At 42.9% G+C, this 17,180-nt stretch overlaps 1 protein-coding gene across 2 annotated transcripts in view; it reads left to right on the top strand.

Annotated features, from left to right (window-relative positions):
• Window positions 1-17,180, top strand: part of PLEKHM3 (pleckstrin homology domain containing M3) — a 226,327-nt gene that overhangs the window by 21,991 nt on the left and 187,156 nt on the right. For both annotated transcript variants that reach the window (XM_055573295.1, XM_055573296.1), the window contains exon 2: window positions 7,101-8,011. In XM_055573295.1, the coding sequence (XP_055429270.1) occupies window positions 7,417-8,011 (595 nt within the window). In that variant the 5' untranslated portion in view covers window positions 7,101-7,416. The remainder of the gene's footprint in view (window positions 1-7,100; window positions 8,012-17,180) is intronic.

Genomic DNA, 17,180 nt, shown 5'->3' with positions numbered 1-17,180 from the left:
CAAAGGTCTGCTTAATCAAACTATGGTTTTTCCAGTAGTCATGTATAGATGTGAGAGTTGGACCATAAAGAAAGCTGAAAAATTGATACTTTTGAACTGTAGTGTTGGAGAAGACTCTTGAGAGTCCAGTGGACTGCAAGGAGATCAAACCAGTCAATTCTAAATGAAATCAATCCTGAATATTCATTGGAAGGACTGATGCTGAAGCTCAAACTCCAATACTTTGGCTACCTGATGTGAAAAATCGACTCATTAGAAAAGACCCTGATGCTGGGAAAGATTGAAGGTAGGAGGAGAAAGGGACAACAGAGGATGAGGTGGTTGGATGGCATCACCGACTTGATGGACATGAATTTGAGCAAGTTCCAGGAGTTGGTGTAGGACAGGGAAGCCTGGCGTGCTGCAGTCCATGTGGTTACAGAGAGTCGGACACAACTGAGTGACTGAATGACAACAGCAAAGACATTGAAGGCATTTAGAACAGTGTCTAAATAGTAAGTGCTCCACTAGAATATGGGACTTCCCTGGTGGCTCAGGCAGTAAAGAATTCACCTGCAATGTGGGAGACCTGGATTTGATCCCTGAGTCGGGAAGATCCCCTAGAAAAGGAATTATAACTCATTCCAGTATTCTTGCCTGGGAATTCCCATGGACATAGTAGCCTAGTGGGCTACTGTCCACAGGGTCACAAAGAGTCAGACACAACTGAGTGAGTAACACTTTGATTCACTTTGACCACTGGAATAAAAGCTCCATAAGGACAGGATTTATGTCTGGCTTGTTCACTGTTGTATCACCAGTGCCTAGAACACAGTAGTTGCTTCAGTAAGTATTTATGGAATGAATAAATCACTGCAGCTCTCAAATTCTTTTTAGCTATTTAATTTATACTGTGCAAATGCAGTCAAAAAGCTGTATCTCTCATGTTAATTCATTTATTACACTAAAGGGTAATTTTTTTGGCAGTTGTTAAAGCAGTACCTCTATTATTGATTGCTAGAGATAATCATTATGTGATGAGAGGGCTGTCAGTGAGAGGGACTATTTCAGGAAAGAGACTGGGACTTGAGAGGATGGTCACATCCTAGTCCCTGTGATGGCCACCAAGTGTGGCTTCTTGCCTTCACAGAGGAGAGAATTCAAGAGAGAGCCATAGTAAAGTGAAAGAGGGTTTATTCCGGGAGATAACATACTCTGTAGACAGAGTGTGAATCATCTCAGAAGTCAAGAGAGGCACCAGGATATGGAGTTGTCAGTTTTTATAGGGATGGGAAGTTTCATAGGCTATTGAGTGGGAGGAGTGTTCCAGCTATTTTGGGGAAGGGGTGGGAACTTTGGGGACTGGGCCACTGTCCACTTTTTGACCTTCATGGTTGGCCTTGGAACTGTCATGGTGCTTGTAGGGGTGTCATTTAGCATGCTGATATGTTACAACTGAGAGCTTCTCAGGTGGCACAGTGGTAGAGAATCTGCCTGCCAGTGCAGGAGATGCAGGTTCAATCCCTGGGTCAGGAAATTCCCCTGGAGGGTGTAATGGCAACACACTCTAGTATTCATGCCTGGAAAATCCCGTGGACAGAGGAGCCTGGCTGGCTATAGTCCATGGGGTCACAAAGAGTTGGACATGACTGAGCACACGTCTTTGTTGTCATCGTCACCATGTTACAGTGAGTGTATACCGAGGCTCACGGTCTAGTGGAAGTTGACAAGGTCTGCCATCTCGGCCCTAATTGGTTCCAATCAGCGTGTCATGTTCTCAGGCTGTGTCATTCTTTTAAAGGCTGTGCCCTCCTCCTTTCCTGAGTACTGACAAAAGAAAAAGAGGAAAGGAAAACAATGTCATGATTCTAAAGTTAGCCATTCAAAAATTATTTTATTTATTTATTATTATTTAATTGTTTAAAATGGCTTCCCTTATAGCTCAGTTGATAAAGAATCTGCCTGCAATGCAAGAGACCCCAGTTTGATTCCTGAGCCAGGTAGATCTGCTGGAGAAGGGATAGGCTACCCACTCCAGTATTCTTGGGCTTCCCTTATGGCTTAGCTGGTAAAGAATCCTCCTGCAATGCGGGAGACCTGGGTTTGATCCCTGGGTTGGGAAGATCCCATGGAGAAGGGAAAGGCTACCCACTCCAGTATTCTGGCCTGGAGAATTCAGGGTGTCAACGAGTTGGACACGACTGGTTCTAATCAGTGTGTCATGTCCCGAGGCTATGTCTTTCTTCAAATGTTGTGCCCTGCTCCTTTCCTGTCATTCATTTATTCAACAAATACTTTGTTGAACCTCAACTGTGTTTAGGGGGCCCATAGGTGAACAAAATTGCTGTCTGAGTGGATATTGACATCGAAACTAGTAATTATGGATGTCGTGTGTATAACTTACAGAAATGCTGGTGCTCTTCTGAACCAAGGCCCTTGTATCCTTAAACAAGGACATTTAACCTAGTCTGGGACACCAAAGAATGCTTCCCTAAGGAAGTGATGAGTCCTGATGATTGTTTGTAGTGTGGCAAAATACTCTGAAATTTAGTGTCTTAAAACAATTTATTTTCTCTCATGGGTCTGGGATGACTAGACTCAGCTGGAAAATTCTCTCTTGGGATCATGATACTGACTGGGGCTAGAATCATCAAAGAGCTCAATTAGGCTGCCATTCAAGACAGCTTCTTCCCTCATGTGTCTGGTGCCTCTGTGCTTTAACACTTGGCCTCTCCCTCCAGCAGAGTAGCCTGGACTTTCTGTCTAATTGGCTTAGAGCTCCAAGAAATAGGAAGAGGAAGCTGCCAGGCCCATTCAGGGCTGCACCTCCAATGGGCTCAGTATCATTTCTGCCACACACTAGTGATCAAAACATCACAAGCCTTGCCCACATTCTCAGGAGAGGAAATGTAAACACTCTCTCTGATGGGGAAGTAGCAAGTTCTCGTTACAGAAAAGCACGTGGGATAGGAACTATTGTTGTGGCCCTCTTTAGAGAGTGCGGGTTTGTCACTTGGTGTTAGGTTGGACCCTCAAAGATGATTAGGCATTGATGTGATGGGCGAAAGAGTCCAGGAGGGCATAACTCCTCTGGCAATGGGATCAGCCCGAGTGCAGGCCTGGAGATCCAAAAGGTAAACCTTGGAGGAGGAACTGAAAGGCTTGTGTGACTAAGTGGAGGAATGAGGAGAGGAAGAGTGGCCTGGAAATCCTGGGGTACATGGTGAAGAGTACGATTAATGCATGTTTACATCAGAAAACAAAGAAAATAGCTTTGTAGGTTCTGGACAGAAGCAGTGGAAAGCACCAAAAATGAAATTCCTAGAATAGGAAGAACAGATTAGTTCCAAGGACTTGGGTTGGAGTAGGGGTGGGTCAGGGAATCTTACCCCAAATTACATAGCTAGAGTGAGACAGAATTAGGATTTGGAGCTAGATCTGACTCTAGATCTGCTAGCTTGCTTGCTATACTCCACTGTATTGCTCACCCCACTGCCTATGAAAAGTCATTTTATATAATGAACTTGAAAATCCCTTGCTAACCAAAAGGTGATTTACTCTTCCTAATTTCTTCCGAGCTATCCTGGCAAATACCATCTAAGTTTTCTAGGCTCAACTCAAAGGACATATCCTTAATCTCTCCCTCACCCTTGCTGTCAAGTGACCCCCTCCCTCCTTCGCCCACCAAATCTGTTTCCATTCTCTATCAAGGAAGTGTTTTGGACTTATTTTCTTAGGCTCATCATGATAGACCACGAGTCTAGGGCCAGAGTGTATTTGATTCATCTTTCCGTCGTCAGCATCTTTTATCTGTCATGACCTTAATGAATCATGAATGGATGGGTAGATGAGTGGTTTCTAGAATTCCTGGGTAAACAGCACTGAAGTGGTTCTCAAGTTGAGTTGTTACTGCCCTTAATGAGGGATTAAACGAGGCATTGCATTCGAAGTATCCTTGGGACCTCTTATTCTCTCTGGACCTCAATGTGCCTTTCTGTGGAAGATTGGGGTTGCAAGGATGATCTCAAAGGCCCCTACCTTGTCTACAAGTTTACAAATTTAGAATGCATTGGGATGAAATGTTCCGCAAACCAGCAGTGCTGGCCAGTGGTGGTTATATGTTCCAGAAAAGCATCTATTTCTGCTTTATTGACTATGCCAAAGCCTTTGACTGTGTGGATCACAATAAACTGTGGAAAATTCTGAAAGAGATGGGAATACCAGATCACCTGACCTGCCTCTTGAGAAATCTTTATGCAGGTCAGGAAGCAACAGTTAGAACTGGACATGGAACAACAGACTGGTTCCAAATAGGAAAAGGAGTCTGTCAAGGCTGTATATTGTCACCCTGTTTATTTAACTTATATGCAGAGTACCTCATGAGAAGGGCTAGGCTGGATGAAGCACAAGCTGGAATCAAGATTGCTGGGAGAAATATCAATAACCTCAGATATGCAGATGACACCACTCTTATGGCAGAAAGTGAAGAAGAACTAAAGAGCCTCTTGATGAAAGTGAAAGAGGAGAGTGAAAAAGTTGGCTTAAAGCTCAACGTTCAGAAAACTAAGATCATGGCATCTGGTCCTATCACTTTATGGCAAATAGATGGGAAAACAGTGGAAACAGTGTCAGACTTTATTTTTGGGGGCTCCAAAATCACTGCAGCTGGTGACTGCAGCCACGAAATTAAAAGACACTTACTCTTTGGAAGGAAAGTTATGACCAACCTAGACAGCATATTAAAAGCAGAGACATTACTTTGCCAACAGAGGTCCGTCTAGTCAAGGCTATGATTTTTCTAGTAGTTATGTATGGATGTGAGAGTTGGACTATAAAGAAAGCTGAGTACTGAAGAATTGATGCTTTTGAACTGTGGTGTTGGAGAAGACTCTTGAGAGTCCCTTGGACTGCAAGGAGATCCAACGCATCCATCCTAAAGGAAATCAGTCCTGAGTGTTCATTGGAAGGACTGATGTTGAAGCTGAAACTCCAATACTTTGGCCACCTGATGCAAAGAGCTGACTCATTTGAAAAGACCCTGATGCTGGGAAGGATTGGGGGCCGGAGGAGAAGGGGATGACAGAGGATGAAATGGTTGGATGGCATCACCGACTCAATGGACTTGAGTTTGGGTAGGTTCCGGGAGTTGGTGATGGACAGGGAGGCCTAGTGTGCTGTGGTCCATGGGGTCGCAAGGAGTCGGACACTACTGAGCAACTAAACTGAACTGAACTGAACTGAACCAGCTTGCAAATACCAAAGCAGGGAACACAACGAGTATATTCCTAGACATTTTGATTTAAAAAAAAAAAGTCAATTTGAAGGTATTTATGCTTTCTAGTATATATAAAGACTGAATTTTAAGCACTGGGTAAGGAAAGGAATATTCAAAATAGAATCTTAAGTAAATAGCTTTGTGCTCTGCACCTTAGTGTCTCTTCTCTAAAGTGGGAAGCATACTTTATGATGTTCATTTAGAATTTTAGTCAATAAAGAACTAAAATTTTTAAGATTTACTTGATATTTTTTTCTTAGCCTCTGTGTACAAGATGAAACTGAAAATTACAAGTTCCAAAATTACAGAAGTGGTAAAACTCTGCTATAAAATTCAGGAGACTCAGGCTTAGCATAGACACAGCAAACAAAACCCTGTTTGCAACTAGAAAAATGTTATAACTGATTTTCAGTCAGTTCCTTGCCAACATAATAAAAATCAAAATCTAAAAAGTAGATAAATTCACAGTCATTATCAGTTTTACGAGAGGTTAGCCACCAAGTTCCTATAACCTGCACACCTTGATACATTTAAAATAAAAGGCTGTATATACTAGCTTTACACATTAAGCAATATAGATTAGTGCTGTTAATGTAAATACAATGATTTCATGGCCTAAGTGCTAAAAATGATTTTAATGTACCACAGAAATTGTACAGTTTTAGAGAGAAAAGCACATTTATGTACCTTTATAGCAGCTTGCAAAGGTGTTGCTAATTGCCTGGTTTATCTACTTGTAAGTAGTTAAGGAAAACAGAGCTTACCTAGTTGTTTTGTTTGTTCGTTTTTTGGTAAAGATACAAAGGTGTATGTTGAGCATGTGAAATGTGGCTAGTGTGACTGAAGAACTTTATTTGATTTTTAATAAAGTTAAATTTAAATAGCCATGTATGGCTAATGTCCTCCATATTGGACAGCATTACTGTTCTCATTCGGCCTGGCCTCGAGGATCTAGGTATCTCAGACAGTGAAGTAGTATTAGGATTCTTTCTGCCCAGCCCCAAGGCTGAACCTACATATAGTGAAAGTGAAGTCGCTCAGTCGTGTCCAACTCTTTGTGACCCCGTGGGCTGTAGCCCACCAGGCTTCTCCATCCATGGAATTTTCCAGGCATGAGTACTGGAGTAGGTTGCCATTTCCTTCTCCAGGGACTCTTCCCCACCCAGGGATTGAACCTAGGTCTCCTGCATTGCGGGCAGACACTTTACCATCTGAGCCACCAGGGAATCTCCCGAACCTACACATAGGCAATCCTCAAAGCCTCGGGGAGTTTCAACACTGAAACCTTTTTGCAAGCTGACTGGAAAAATTGTTCAGAGTCATCTTTCAGGCATTACGTCATCCAAACGTAGGAAGCATAGCACAGTAACATTCAGAGGAAGAAGGGCCATTCTTCCTCTCTGCTTCCCCTTTGCACCTTTGAGCTGATCAAACCATCATTGCTTTCAAAGTTTGTGAAAAGACTCATGCAATTATGACTTTCAGACTGATTATGATAAAGGTCCAGTCACAGAATTCCTAGTCTCTTTTGCTTACTATTTTAGGTCAGTATCAACAGAGATTTGCCAGGGCAGTCTTTTCACACCTGCTATAAAAGGCTTCTCTGTGTGAGTAAAAGCTCTTGACTTTAATTCTGCTCATCAGGAGTCCCACGCTGCTCTATGTAAGTTTTAACACAAAGTAGAGATGTGTACTTGTACTCTTAACAGTAGAACTTCTGGGTGTTGTCCACATTTGGTCATGACTGTCATGGAAGAGATGCCTAGATGAGGATATAACTGGGAGATTCGTATGTGTAGAATACAATGAACCATGTGCCAATGTTGTTCTGTTTATTTTCTTTCAGGAAATCAAAGATGGTCGTGACGTTGCTTTGACAAACACTTCCTGTTGTCTTGACAGTGGTCTCCCTGAAGAGTACTCTCAAAGGAGTATTTGTCTCCCAGTATCTTTGTTGATGACTGTTATCATCTAGAAAATGCTTTTCATGTTCGGGAAATCAGCTACCCTTGTGCTTGACCTGCTCTGGGCAGCTGAATGAAAGTTCCTTCCAGTTGCTTCCAGAACTTTGTTGCCCAAAACGCTTCTCCTCGTTGGGTGAATGTTCATGAAGCCCTTTCCTGAACCAGTGTAGGAGGCTTTGGCCCCTTGGAGCCTATGACATGGAGGCTTTGGAAGTGGATGATATTAGCCCAGCCTTGGAAGTGACTGAGGATTTCTTTAATACTTTTGACAATAAGCTCGAAAAGGCTGTGCAGCAAGCGGAGGTTTATGGGATCCAAGAAGTCCCTGAACTGGTGGGGCGGGAGGTCCTCGGTAACATAGACAATGGTGCTATCAGAAATGTCACCTCCCTGGGCCAGGGGGGTGTGATCTGGGACCATTGTAAGAGCAAACTCTTAGACACCAAAATTCCAAATGTCTTCCCCGCCAAAGAACAGTTTATGGTCCAGAAGGGAACGACCCCAGATAATCTGTCCTGGATGGAACAAAAGGAAGCATCCACCTTTAATTTTTTCAACATCTGTCAGCGTCGGAGAGACAGACCTCGTTCTGTGAATGACTTATTGGATGAGACCTCTACTTTTAAGCCTGGGCATGCTCGATCAAGGTCAGATATTACCCAGGTGGACTGGAGGGTGGTCCTCAAAACCATGCCTCTGCAGCAAGAAGTATCTCTTCAGGGTCCTCACTTCGCCAGGCCTTCTTTGCTGTTGTCCTCATCAAACAAGGTAGAAGATGCTCAAGGAAATACAGGTATGTCTTCATAGCTGACTGCTATTGAACAGTGGTTGATTTTGCTTTGTCTCTCTTGCATCTACCTCATGGAAGTCTGCCTCTCCACTGTCCATGTCTGTCTTTGCCTACTTAAGCCCCTTCTTCCATTTACCTCCACACTTACCTTATCTGAAGTCTCCAGTCTTATTATTGTCCTAGGAGGTACTGAGGGAAAGGATAACTGTGGTTAATTCTCTTTCCTAATCTTGTTTGTTAGAATCAGAATATTCCCGTAACTAAGGCAATACTTTCCTTTGACATTGCATGATACCACTTATTCACATCAATAGATGTTTATCAGCTCATAAGCATCAGTCTTGTGCTATGAAGGCTTGTATGAGGTAGGAAGACACAGTCCCTGCCGTAAAGAACTTCTCCTTAGGCTGAGGGGATCAGACACTCCCAAAGACTCAGAAAGACACCCTGAGTGGTGAGAGAAAGTGGTGAGAGAAAGGAGGTGCTCAACTGAAACACCTGGAAGGGAACTTTTGTTTGACTTTATATTGTTGGGATTTTTTTTTAAAGAATGGGTAACACTGATTGTAAGAAGGTAGAGGGAGGAGAGGATGCTTTGGGCTGGACTTGTCAGAAAAGGATAGTGAGACATCATGGAACTTGAGCTGGACCTTGAAGGACACTATGTTGCAGAAAGAGAGTTGCAGTGGGAGGACACTCGGTCAGGATTATGGTGCGGACAGAGGGACAGACAGAGGAGAGCGGGCTGACCCTCAAGGAGACCAAAGGATCTCATGATGATTGTGGGAGGGACAGTGTGAAAAGGTTGCTTAGGACCTCATGGTGTAGGCCCCAAGTTTCTTTTTCTCTTGTTTTATATGCATACACCTGTGCACATGGGTACGTACTCATGTACGTATGAACATGTGAACTTCCTCTTCTGTGAGACACGACAAACCATCTGTTTCTCTCAGCGTTTTTCTTGATGATAACCTCATTTATACAGGCTTTATACATGTATACATTTATACAGTAATCATTTATTACTAATGATTCTTCAACTACCTTGCATAACCTCTTAATTTGGATGTGTGAGTGCATGCTAAGTTGCTTCAATCGTGTTCTACTCTTTGTGACCCCATGGGCTGTAGCCCTCCAGGATCCCCTGTCTATGGGATTCTCCAGGCAAGAATACTGGAGCAAGTTGCCCTGCCCTCCTCCAGGGGGTCTTCCTGACCCAGGGACGAAACCCACATCTCTTATGTCTCCTGCATTGGCTATGGGTTCTTTACCGCTAGCACCACCTCGGAAGCCCTAGTTTAGATGGCTTCTGCTCAACTAACTGGGGAGACTTTTTTTTGCACTTTGTTTCTGTTTTAGCATTACACGTATTTATTTATTTAAGAATGAGAGTTTTGCCTCAGGCTCATGTACAAGTGGCTTCCCAGGTGGCTCAGTGGTAAAGAATCCACCTTCCAATGCAGAAGGTGCGGGTTCTATCCCTGGGTCAGGAAGATCCCCTGGAGGAGGAAATGGCAACCCACTTCAGTATTCTTGCCTGGAAAATTCCATGGATGGAAGAGCCTCGAGGGCTGCAGTCTTTGGGGTCACAAAAGAGTTGGACATGACTGAGGACTGAATACACACCCATGCTGTGTAAACATTTGTACTCATTGACTAGTAAGCAAGCTCAGTTCTTGTTTAGTTTCTTGGAGTGCACCTAGATTTTAAAAAAAAATCACTAAACCCCTATAACCATTCTAAATCCCTGGCCTAACCCAAGTTAGGACGTCGTATCTACAGTTTTATTTTTCCTATCTTGTCTAGATTGTAAATGCAAAAACTGGCCTTCCTCAAGTTCTCTAAAGGAACCTAAAGAGAGAACCTTCCTTAGCTGCTCCCTTGAGGATATGATGGACCATGATCTTTACTTTTTAATTCTCAATTTTAAAAAATTTGGGTATTATGTTGAAATATAAGAACTGAATGGTATTTTGAAAAGCAAACTGTAACAAATGGCCTTTGCAGGTACTGATGTTATCTCTCCTGGCCAGCTTTTGGGTATCCATGGAATACACATTCTATCAGGAATTAATAAAGTTGGGAAATGACCTGCCAGGTTTCTGGCATCTTTTCTGTCTGGGACGCTGTGGAGAACAGGAGATATAAATCTTGTTTGTGTTGCTCACTTGGTTGAGGGCAGGGGTAAGCAGGGCCGCTGGCCGCCCATTCTTGGGCTGGTGGGGAGGGTGTGTGGAGAAGAGTTAGATTCACGGCTGGTCACCCACTCTGCCCGCTGTAATTCTCACTGCATTTGGGAGTGGGTGAGGGGTGTCAGCACCCAGGTACATCCTTGTCAAAATCAGACAAGATCTTTGAGTGAACTTCGCTTTAAAATCTTTGAAAGTAGCCATCCAAACTGCAGCAGTTGTTCCTCCTGAAGGAGTATGGCCAAAGCCGAGGAAGGTGCTGTGGTGTCTTGGCCAGAGCTGGAGCTGAGGACCCAGGAGGTTTGGAATGAGGCCAGGCCTCATTCTTGAGCCTCTGACTTACACATCCCACTGCCTGGGGCATCTCTGCTGGAGTGTCCCACAGGCACTTGGAAGTTCAGTGTCCAGAAAAGAGCCCATCATCCTCACATCCTCCACTTCAGCTGTTGTAAAAACTAACAGGGTAATGAGAGGTTGAGGGCTCCGCAGAAGAAATAAACTTAAGTGAGGTGGGTTTCCATTGAATAGGGCAGCCTGGTTTTGTGTCCAGCCCTTATCTCTGTGTCTCTCCCTTACTTATGGGCTGTATTACTTTGTAGTCTTCTCCAGTTGATTTTTTACTCTTTTCTGGATCCTTCTCTGAGCTCATGTGAGTAGCTTAGAGACTTTCCAGAAGTGGGTTTCTCCTCAGCTGCCCCTTCCTCCTTTTTTGCCCACCCCCATCCCTTCCCTTTCCTTTGTAACAATACACCTGAGGGTCTTCTTTATTAGGTAGGGCCTCTGTGTCTTCCGCCTCATTTGGCAGTGACTAACTGGGCTTTTGAGCCTTACTGAGGATAAACATTGCTCTGGGTATAAAGCAACTCAGATTTTGGCATATTGAGGGCAGTGGGTAGCTGAAGTATAGTAAGAGCTATTTGGCTAATGGGCAAGCCTGTCTGAAGAAGGCCTTCTGGTCTGACAAGGTAGTGAGCGTATTAAAAAAATGACTCCCGGTCTAGACTGTTAAGAGTTTCAATCCCTGTTTCAGTATTTACTTGATGTGTAACATAGGGCAAGTTTCTTAACCTCTCTGAGCCTTTATTTTTTTGGCCATAAAGCATGGGATAATAGTATTTACCTCAGTATCTTGTGAGCAGTAAAGGGGTTAAAAGATCTAAAGTGCTTCTCATAACCATGTTTGGCACATAGTAAACACTTAAGTCTTTCCTAGTGGCTCAGACAGTGAAGAATCTGCCTCCAATGCAGGAGACCTGGTTTTGATCCCTGGGTTGGGAAGATCCCCTGGAGAAGGTAACGGCAACCCACTACAGTATTCTTACCTGGGAAATCGCGTGGACAGAGGAGCCTGGTGGGCTACAGTCCATGGGGTCGCAAAGAGTCAGACAGGAGAGAGCGACTAACGCTTTCACTTTCAAACACTTAATAAATGTCTTAAACATTTAGTAATATTATTACTATTACAATTGAATTTGAAACTCATCCATGAGAATCAAAGTGATCCTGCCAATCACTCCTGGTTTCTCCTGGCATAGTCAATTTCATAAAATGGGCTCACAATAAATATTTCTTCAATTGGCCTTCCTGCATTGTACTTTCTCATAGCTATTCACTGGTTCGTTAATGAGAAATAGACCATCCCTTGTCTCATACAGACTTGTCATCAACAGTTTACTGTCTTCCACACCAGAGTTTATGGTCACTGAGGAAGGGATTGTTTCTTGTGCATTGTTTTATCCTCAGTACCTAATATAGGGCTCTGAACATAATATGTGCTCAAAACAAATTTTTACATGTGAGATGAACATAATTCTGATAGAAATAAAGCTGATAAATTAATAACATCAACTTCTTTAGCAGGTTTATGCCTTTCTAGAAAAAGGACCACTCCACCCTCTTTTCCGAGAGCCTCGCCCGGTCATCTCATAGCATCTCATACCTTGCATGTCTTTTCTGTGAAGTTCTTTAGCAGCAGTGAAAAATGAAGATTTGCTTTCATCTCAAAGGCTGCCATGTACTCTCCTTGTGATAAGAGAGAATCAAACAGATATGGCTTATAAAATAGCCCCTCGTGTTGGAAGAATGGTGTCCTGGCCGTGGAGGAGTCTCCGGATACCATCTCAGACTCCAGGGTCACACAGTTACGGTTACGATTGCCCTTTGTAGAGGAATCTTCTGACTGCTGTTTGGGGAGCACAGAGCCTGGGGAGATAATTGTGTTTGCCCTTTGCTCTTTCTGTAGTTGGCGGTCCTGTGAGGTAATTTTTTGCATCACTCTTCAACTTTTGCCTGTTCCCTCATAATGTTTCTTTATAGAAGACTATTGCTTTAGGTTTGAAGATCACTTCTTTACTAGGTTTTTGGTATATATGAGAGCAATATACACCAAACTGATCAATAGCCTCCTTGTTACCGTCAAAGCCAACATTTAAGCACCTGGTGTGTTATCCTCAGGGTAAGTGAGAGAGCCCAGGTGGAGAGAGAAGGGAAAAAATAATAATAATACTTTGTTCACTGACTGTTTTAAGTGCTTTGCAGATAGTCGCTTATTTAATTCATTTTTATTGACTCCATTTTAAGGATGAGGAAACTGAGGCACAGAGAGCTTTAGTAACGTGCTTACAGTCCCCCTACTAGTAACAAGTGGATCCTCAATTTGAACCTGGCACTCCATCTTCAGAGTCCATGCTCTTAACCATGAAGCTAGACCTGAACCCCTACTTTGGAAGCCAGTAGTTCTATCTCCAGAACCCTCCACTCTGGAAGCTGTGTTGGGAATCAGTCCCTGTTGGGGTAAAGGGTAGGAAGTGGTATGGAAGAAACAGACCTGGATAGTGTTCATTAACTAAAATTAATCCCTTGGGGAATCACTGGTTAGGAAAAACTGAGACGCACCAAAGCAGTCTAGCTAAGCAAGGTTTGTTTCCTGCTTTAACACATTTACTACATGGACAGTTGCAGAGCTGGTCACAGTCCTTTAGGGGACCAGTGAGTCTGCAGAAGGAAGATTGCAGCTTTGCTCTTCACAACCTTGAATGTTAGCCATGCAGAAAAGCACAAGGGAACTGAACCCCTGGTTTGTGACCATGGAAAGAGGGCTTCAGAGTTCTGCCCCATCTCCGCTGCCTTTCTCAGTCTTACTCAGAAGCCTGTGAATGCATTCTTGAGATTCCATTGCCTCACATAGAGGCAAACCTAAGATAGACTGTGCTAAGTGCTAAGTGAACAAAGGGTCCTGCCAGTGGGTCCTACAAGGTGGGTGGAGTATAGCTTGAATCCAACCTAGTTAAGACTGTCTGCATTATCTGAGGATGGAATTATCATGTCCAAAGGGTGAGGTCATAAACTGATGGGAAGGAATAGGTCTAGGGAGACAGCAACAGTTCTTTTTTATCCCCCAGCTTTGTTGAAGTGTAATCGACAAAATCGTAAGATATTTTAGGTGTCCGTCATGATTTGGTACACGTATACATTACAGAAGCACGTATCCATCCGTTAAGTGACACATCCGTCACCTTACATCACAGGCAGTTATTTCTAAAGAACCTCAGGGTAGGTGAAAGTGCTGGTCGTTCAGTGGAGTCCAACTCTTTGGGACCCCATGGACTGTACCTGCCAAGCCCCTCTGTCCATGGGATTTCCCAGGCAAGAATACTGGAGTGGGTAGCCATTCCCTTCTTCAGGGGATCTTCCCAACCCAGGGATCGAACCCAGGTCTTCTGCACTGCAGGCACATTCTTTACCACTGAGCTACCTCAGAGTAGGTGGTGGAGCCCAAAGCTTCCCCAGGGCCAGCCTTTCCTCCTGCCATCATCCCAGGGTTTGCGTTGCCCGGGGCAGCTGTAGCAAGGTGTGACTGGGAGCCAGTCCTGAGTAGAGGCCCTGCTTCCACCACCAGAATGGCTCCTTTTTAGTCCTAGCACTATGGTAATCTTCATTCTATACAGACATGCTCCCAACTAGTATCTGCTTTAACCTGTTACCCCTTGGCACGACTATCATCCTATTTTGTTTACTGAGTTAATGGTACAGCTGTAGGCAGCAGGGAATTTTCCATGGGATAAAGAAGATGAGGATGTAATACTGTAGGATTACAATCCAAATATAAAAATATATTAAGGTAAGAACATGAAAAGTCATAGGAATATGTGGACACTGGAATGTTATCAATATGAAAATTAGGTGTACACACACACGCACACACACACACTTATTGCTCTAAATATATACACGTAGTAGAGGAAGGGGAGGCTTTATGGAAAGAACACTCACCTAGGGCCTGCAAGCATTTTATCCCGCCTCTGTTCCTAACTCGCCACGGAAGTTTGGAAAAATCACTTGTCTGTTGCCTTTGGTTTATAAACTTAGTAAAGCAGGTTAAATTGTCTTTATAATCTTTTCCAGCTCTAAAACAATTCTAAGATGTAGTTGAACTGACCTTGACTCATGGCTGTGTGGGAGCTAATTACTGTAGTCAGATCAGTGATAGAAAGTCATGGTGGAAATAAAGGCATAGCTGTAATTATTTTACACAGAAGGATTTCTGTGTGCCTTGTAACTCTACTTCTGGATGAACTGCTGTTGCAGTTTTTAAAATAAAAAAGTGTAAAAGAAATCCTTGGCCTTAGCTGTGGAGCTCTGAAACCCGAATCTGACTGGTGCTTCCCTCCTAGCCGTGTTCACGTTTTCATCTGCTTGGCAAGCGTAGTGGTCAGCTGGGCTTTTGGTTCCTTTGATCTCACTCTCTGGTGATCTAGTGCCATTCCTTTGCTTGTGTTTCTTGTGCTGAGATCTTCAGGAGAAGATCTCAACAGAGATTTTATGTAGGGCTGGAAAACCATGGCAGTATGGTTTCTTTATCCTGAGTTCTGTGTTACTCCATTTCAATTCCCTTTTCCCCCATCTTTCACTTGAGAAAAAAAAAAAAAAAAGGCCAAATTTGTGACTTCCACTAAATTGACTGCTTTTTCAGTTATGATTTTTCTCAGAAGCCTTGGAGCCAATAGAAGTGGGAATATTCCTGTGGGCTTAGAACAAGTGACGTCACCAGGACATGGGCTCTTGCTGACTCTATGATTCACCCTTCAGCACATTAGTCAGTGCAAAGAAGTTGCCAAAATAGGTCACAGAAAGTTGATGTTTTACGGTTGTATGGTTTCCATTGGTTATATTTTTCGGAAACCTAACATGCCTCATCGCCACCTGGCGTCCTAATTCCTAACAAATCTATATGGGAACTCTGAAAATGAAGTGTCTTTGACTCTCTTTGCGGTTGTTTTGTTAATGCATTTTATCTTTCTTGGCTAAGGAGGACTATAGTTACTAATTTTACAAACGTCTAGAGTTACCTTCTTAAAACACAGATCTTTTCATGCTACTCTGTTCTTAAAAATGAATCATGGTTCCCCATTCTTTACAAAAATCAAGTGTAAATTTTCTAAAGCATCCAGATAATCTTTCTAAGTTTATCACCTGCATCTTTCTTCCCCACCTAGTGATAAAGATCCCTGGTGTTATTTGCTCAGTCACGTCCGACTCTTTGCGACCCCATAGACTAGAGCCTGCCAGGCTCCTCTGTCCATGGGATTTTCTGGGCAAGAATACTGGAGTGGGTTGCCATTTCCTTCTCCAAGGGATGTTCCCAACCCAGAGATCGAACCTGGGTCTCCTGCATTGCAGGCGGATTCTTTACCATCTGAGCCACCAGGAAAGCCCCTTCTTCCCCCATCTCGGTGCTAATTTTGAATGTGCCATGTGTGTTCAACCAGCTTAGCCTTTGCTCATGATGTCTTTTCACCCAGACCTTCCCAGCCTTCTTCACTTTTCACAATCCTCCATTATCTTTCAAGGATCAGTTTAAACGCCACATCCTCTATGAGACCTTTCCATCTTTTTCTATTTTTTTAAATTGAAGTATAGATGACTTACAATATTGCATTAACTTCTGGTGTACAGTGTTAGTGATACACTGTTTTTATACACTGTACTCTATATAAAGTTATTATAAAATATTGCCATATTTCCTGTACTGTGCATTATATTCTTGTAAGATTTATTTTATATCTGCTAGTTCATACCTCCATTCACCTATCTTTCTCATTTCCTGACCTCTTTCCCCTCTAATAACAACTAGTTTGTTCTCTGTATCTGTGTATTTTTAATTACAATTATGTTTTTTCTTTTACTTCAAGTTTCCACAGCACATTTTATTCTGCCATGCATTTTAGGTAATTGCTTGACCATTCACCTTTCACACCAGGTTGGCAGTTCTTTGACACGATGAATTGTAGACAACTTTGTATCGTATCAGGTATGAGCCTATGAGGCTGTTTGGCTGAATTCTATGTGTTGGTACTTGGAAAATCAGGATGCACAGTTTTTTTTGTTTCCAGAATGAAAATGACCTGCGCTCTCTTTCAGTTTTCCTTACCTAAAGCTTGAGTGAAGTTGAATAAAGTTTGTTGTTATTAATACTGTCAGTAAGAGCTATCATTTAGTGAGTTAACTTTATGCCCAGACCTGTGCTAAGAAGTATTCATCTGTTATCTTATTTAATATTAATAATAATTTAATATGTTAGATAATATTGTCCTGATTTTACAAAGGAGAAAGTGGAGGCTTAGAAAAGGTAATCTCACCCAAGGCCATCAGGCTATAAGTGGAGAAGCTCCAGGCCCACTCTGGAGGCTACACGTAACCACGCTATAAAACCGCCTGTCAAGTCTGAGGAAGTGTAGGACTCATTCCCTCCACCGCAAATAAAACACAGTGTGATCTAGATTGAAAATCTGGAGGTTGGCATTCCACCGTCAACTTGCACACTTTGTGGTGCACCCTTGGCCAAGTCATTTTGTTTCCTGGAACCTCATTCCAAATCTGTTAAATCAGTTAAAATGCTTTTAGAAGCAAGTAATAGAATACTCAACTCAGTAAAAGTGGCATAAATAGTGAGGCCACTTATCATTTTATTTTTTCATCTAACA

This window comes from Bubalus kerabau, chromosome 3 (genome assembly GCF_029407905.1).
Source record: "Bubalus kerabau isolate K-KA32 ecotype Philippines breed swamp buffalo chromosome 3, PCC_UOA_SB_1v2, whole genome shotgun sequence".
Lineage (NCBI taxonomy): Eukaryota > Metazoa > Chordata > Mammalia > Artiodactyla > Bovidae > Bubalus > Bubalus kerabau.
Note: the sequence above shows the minus strand (reverse complement) of the source record. Positions and strands in the feature narration are given on the sequence as shown.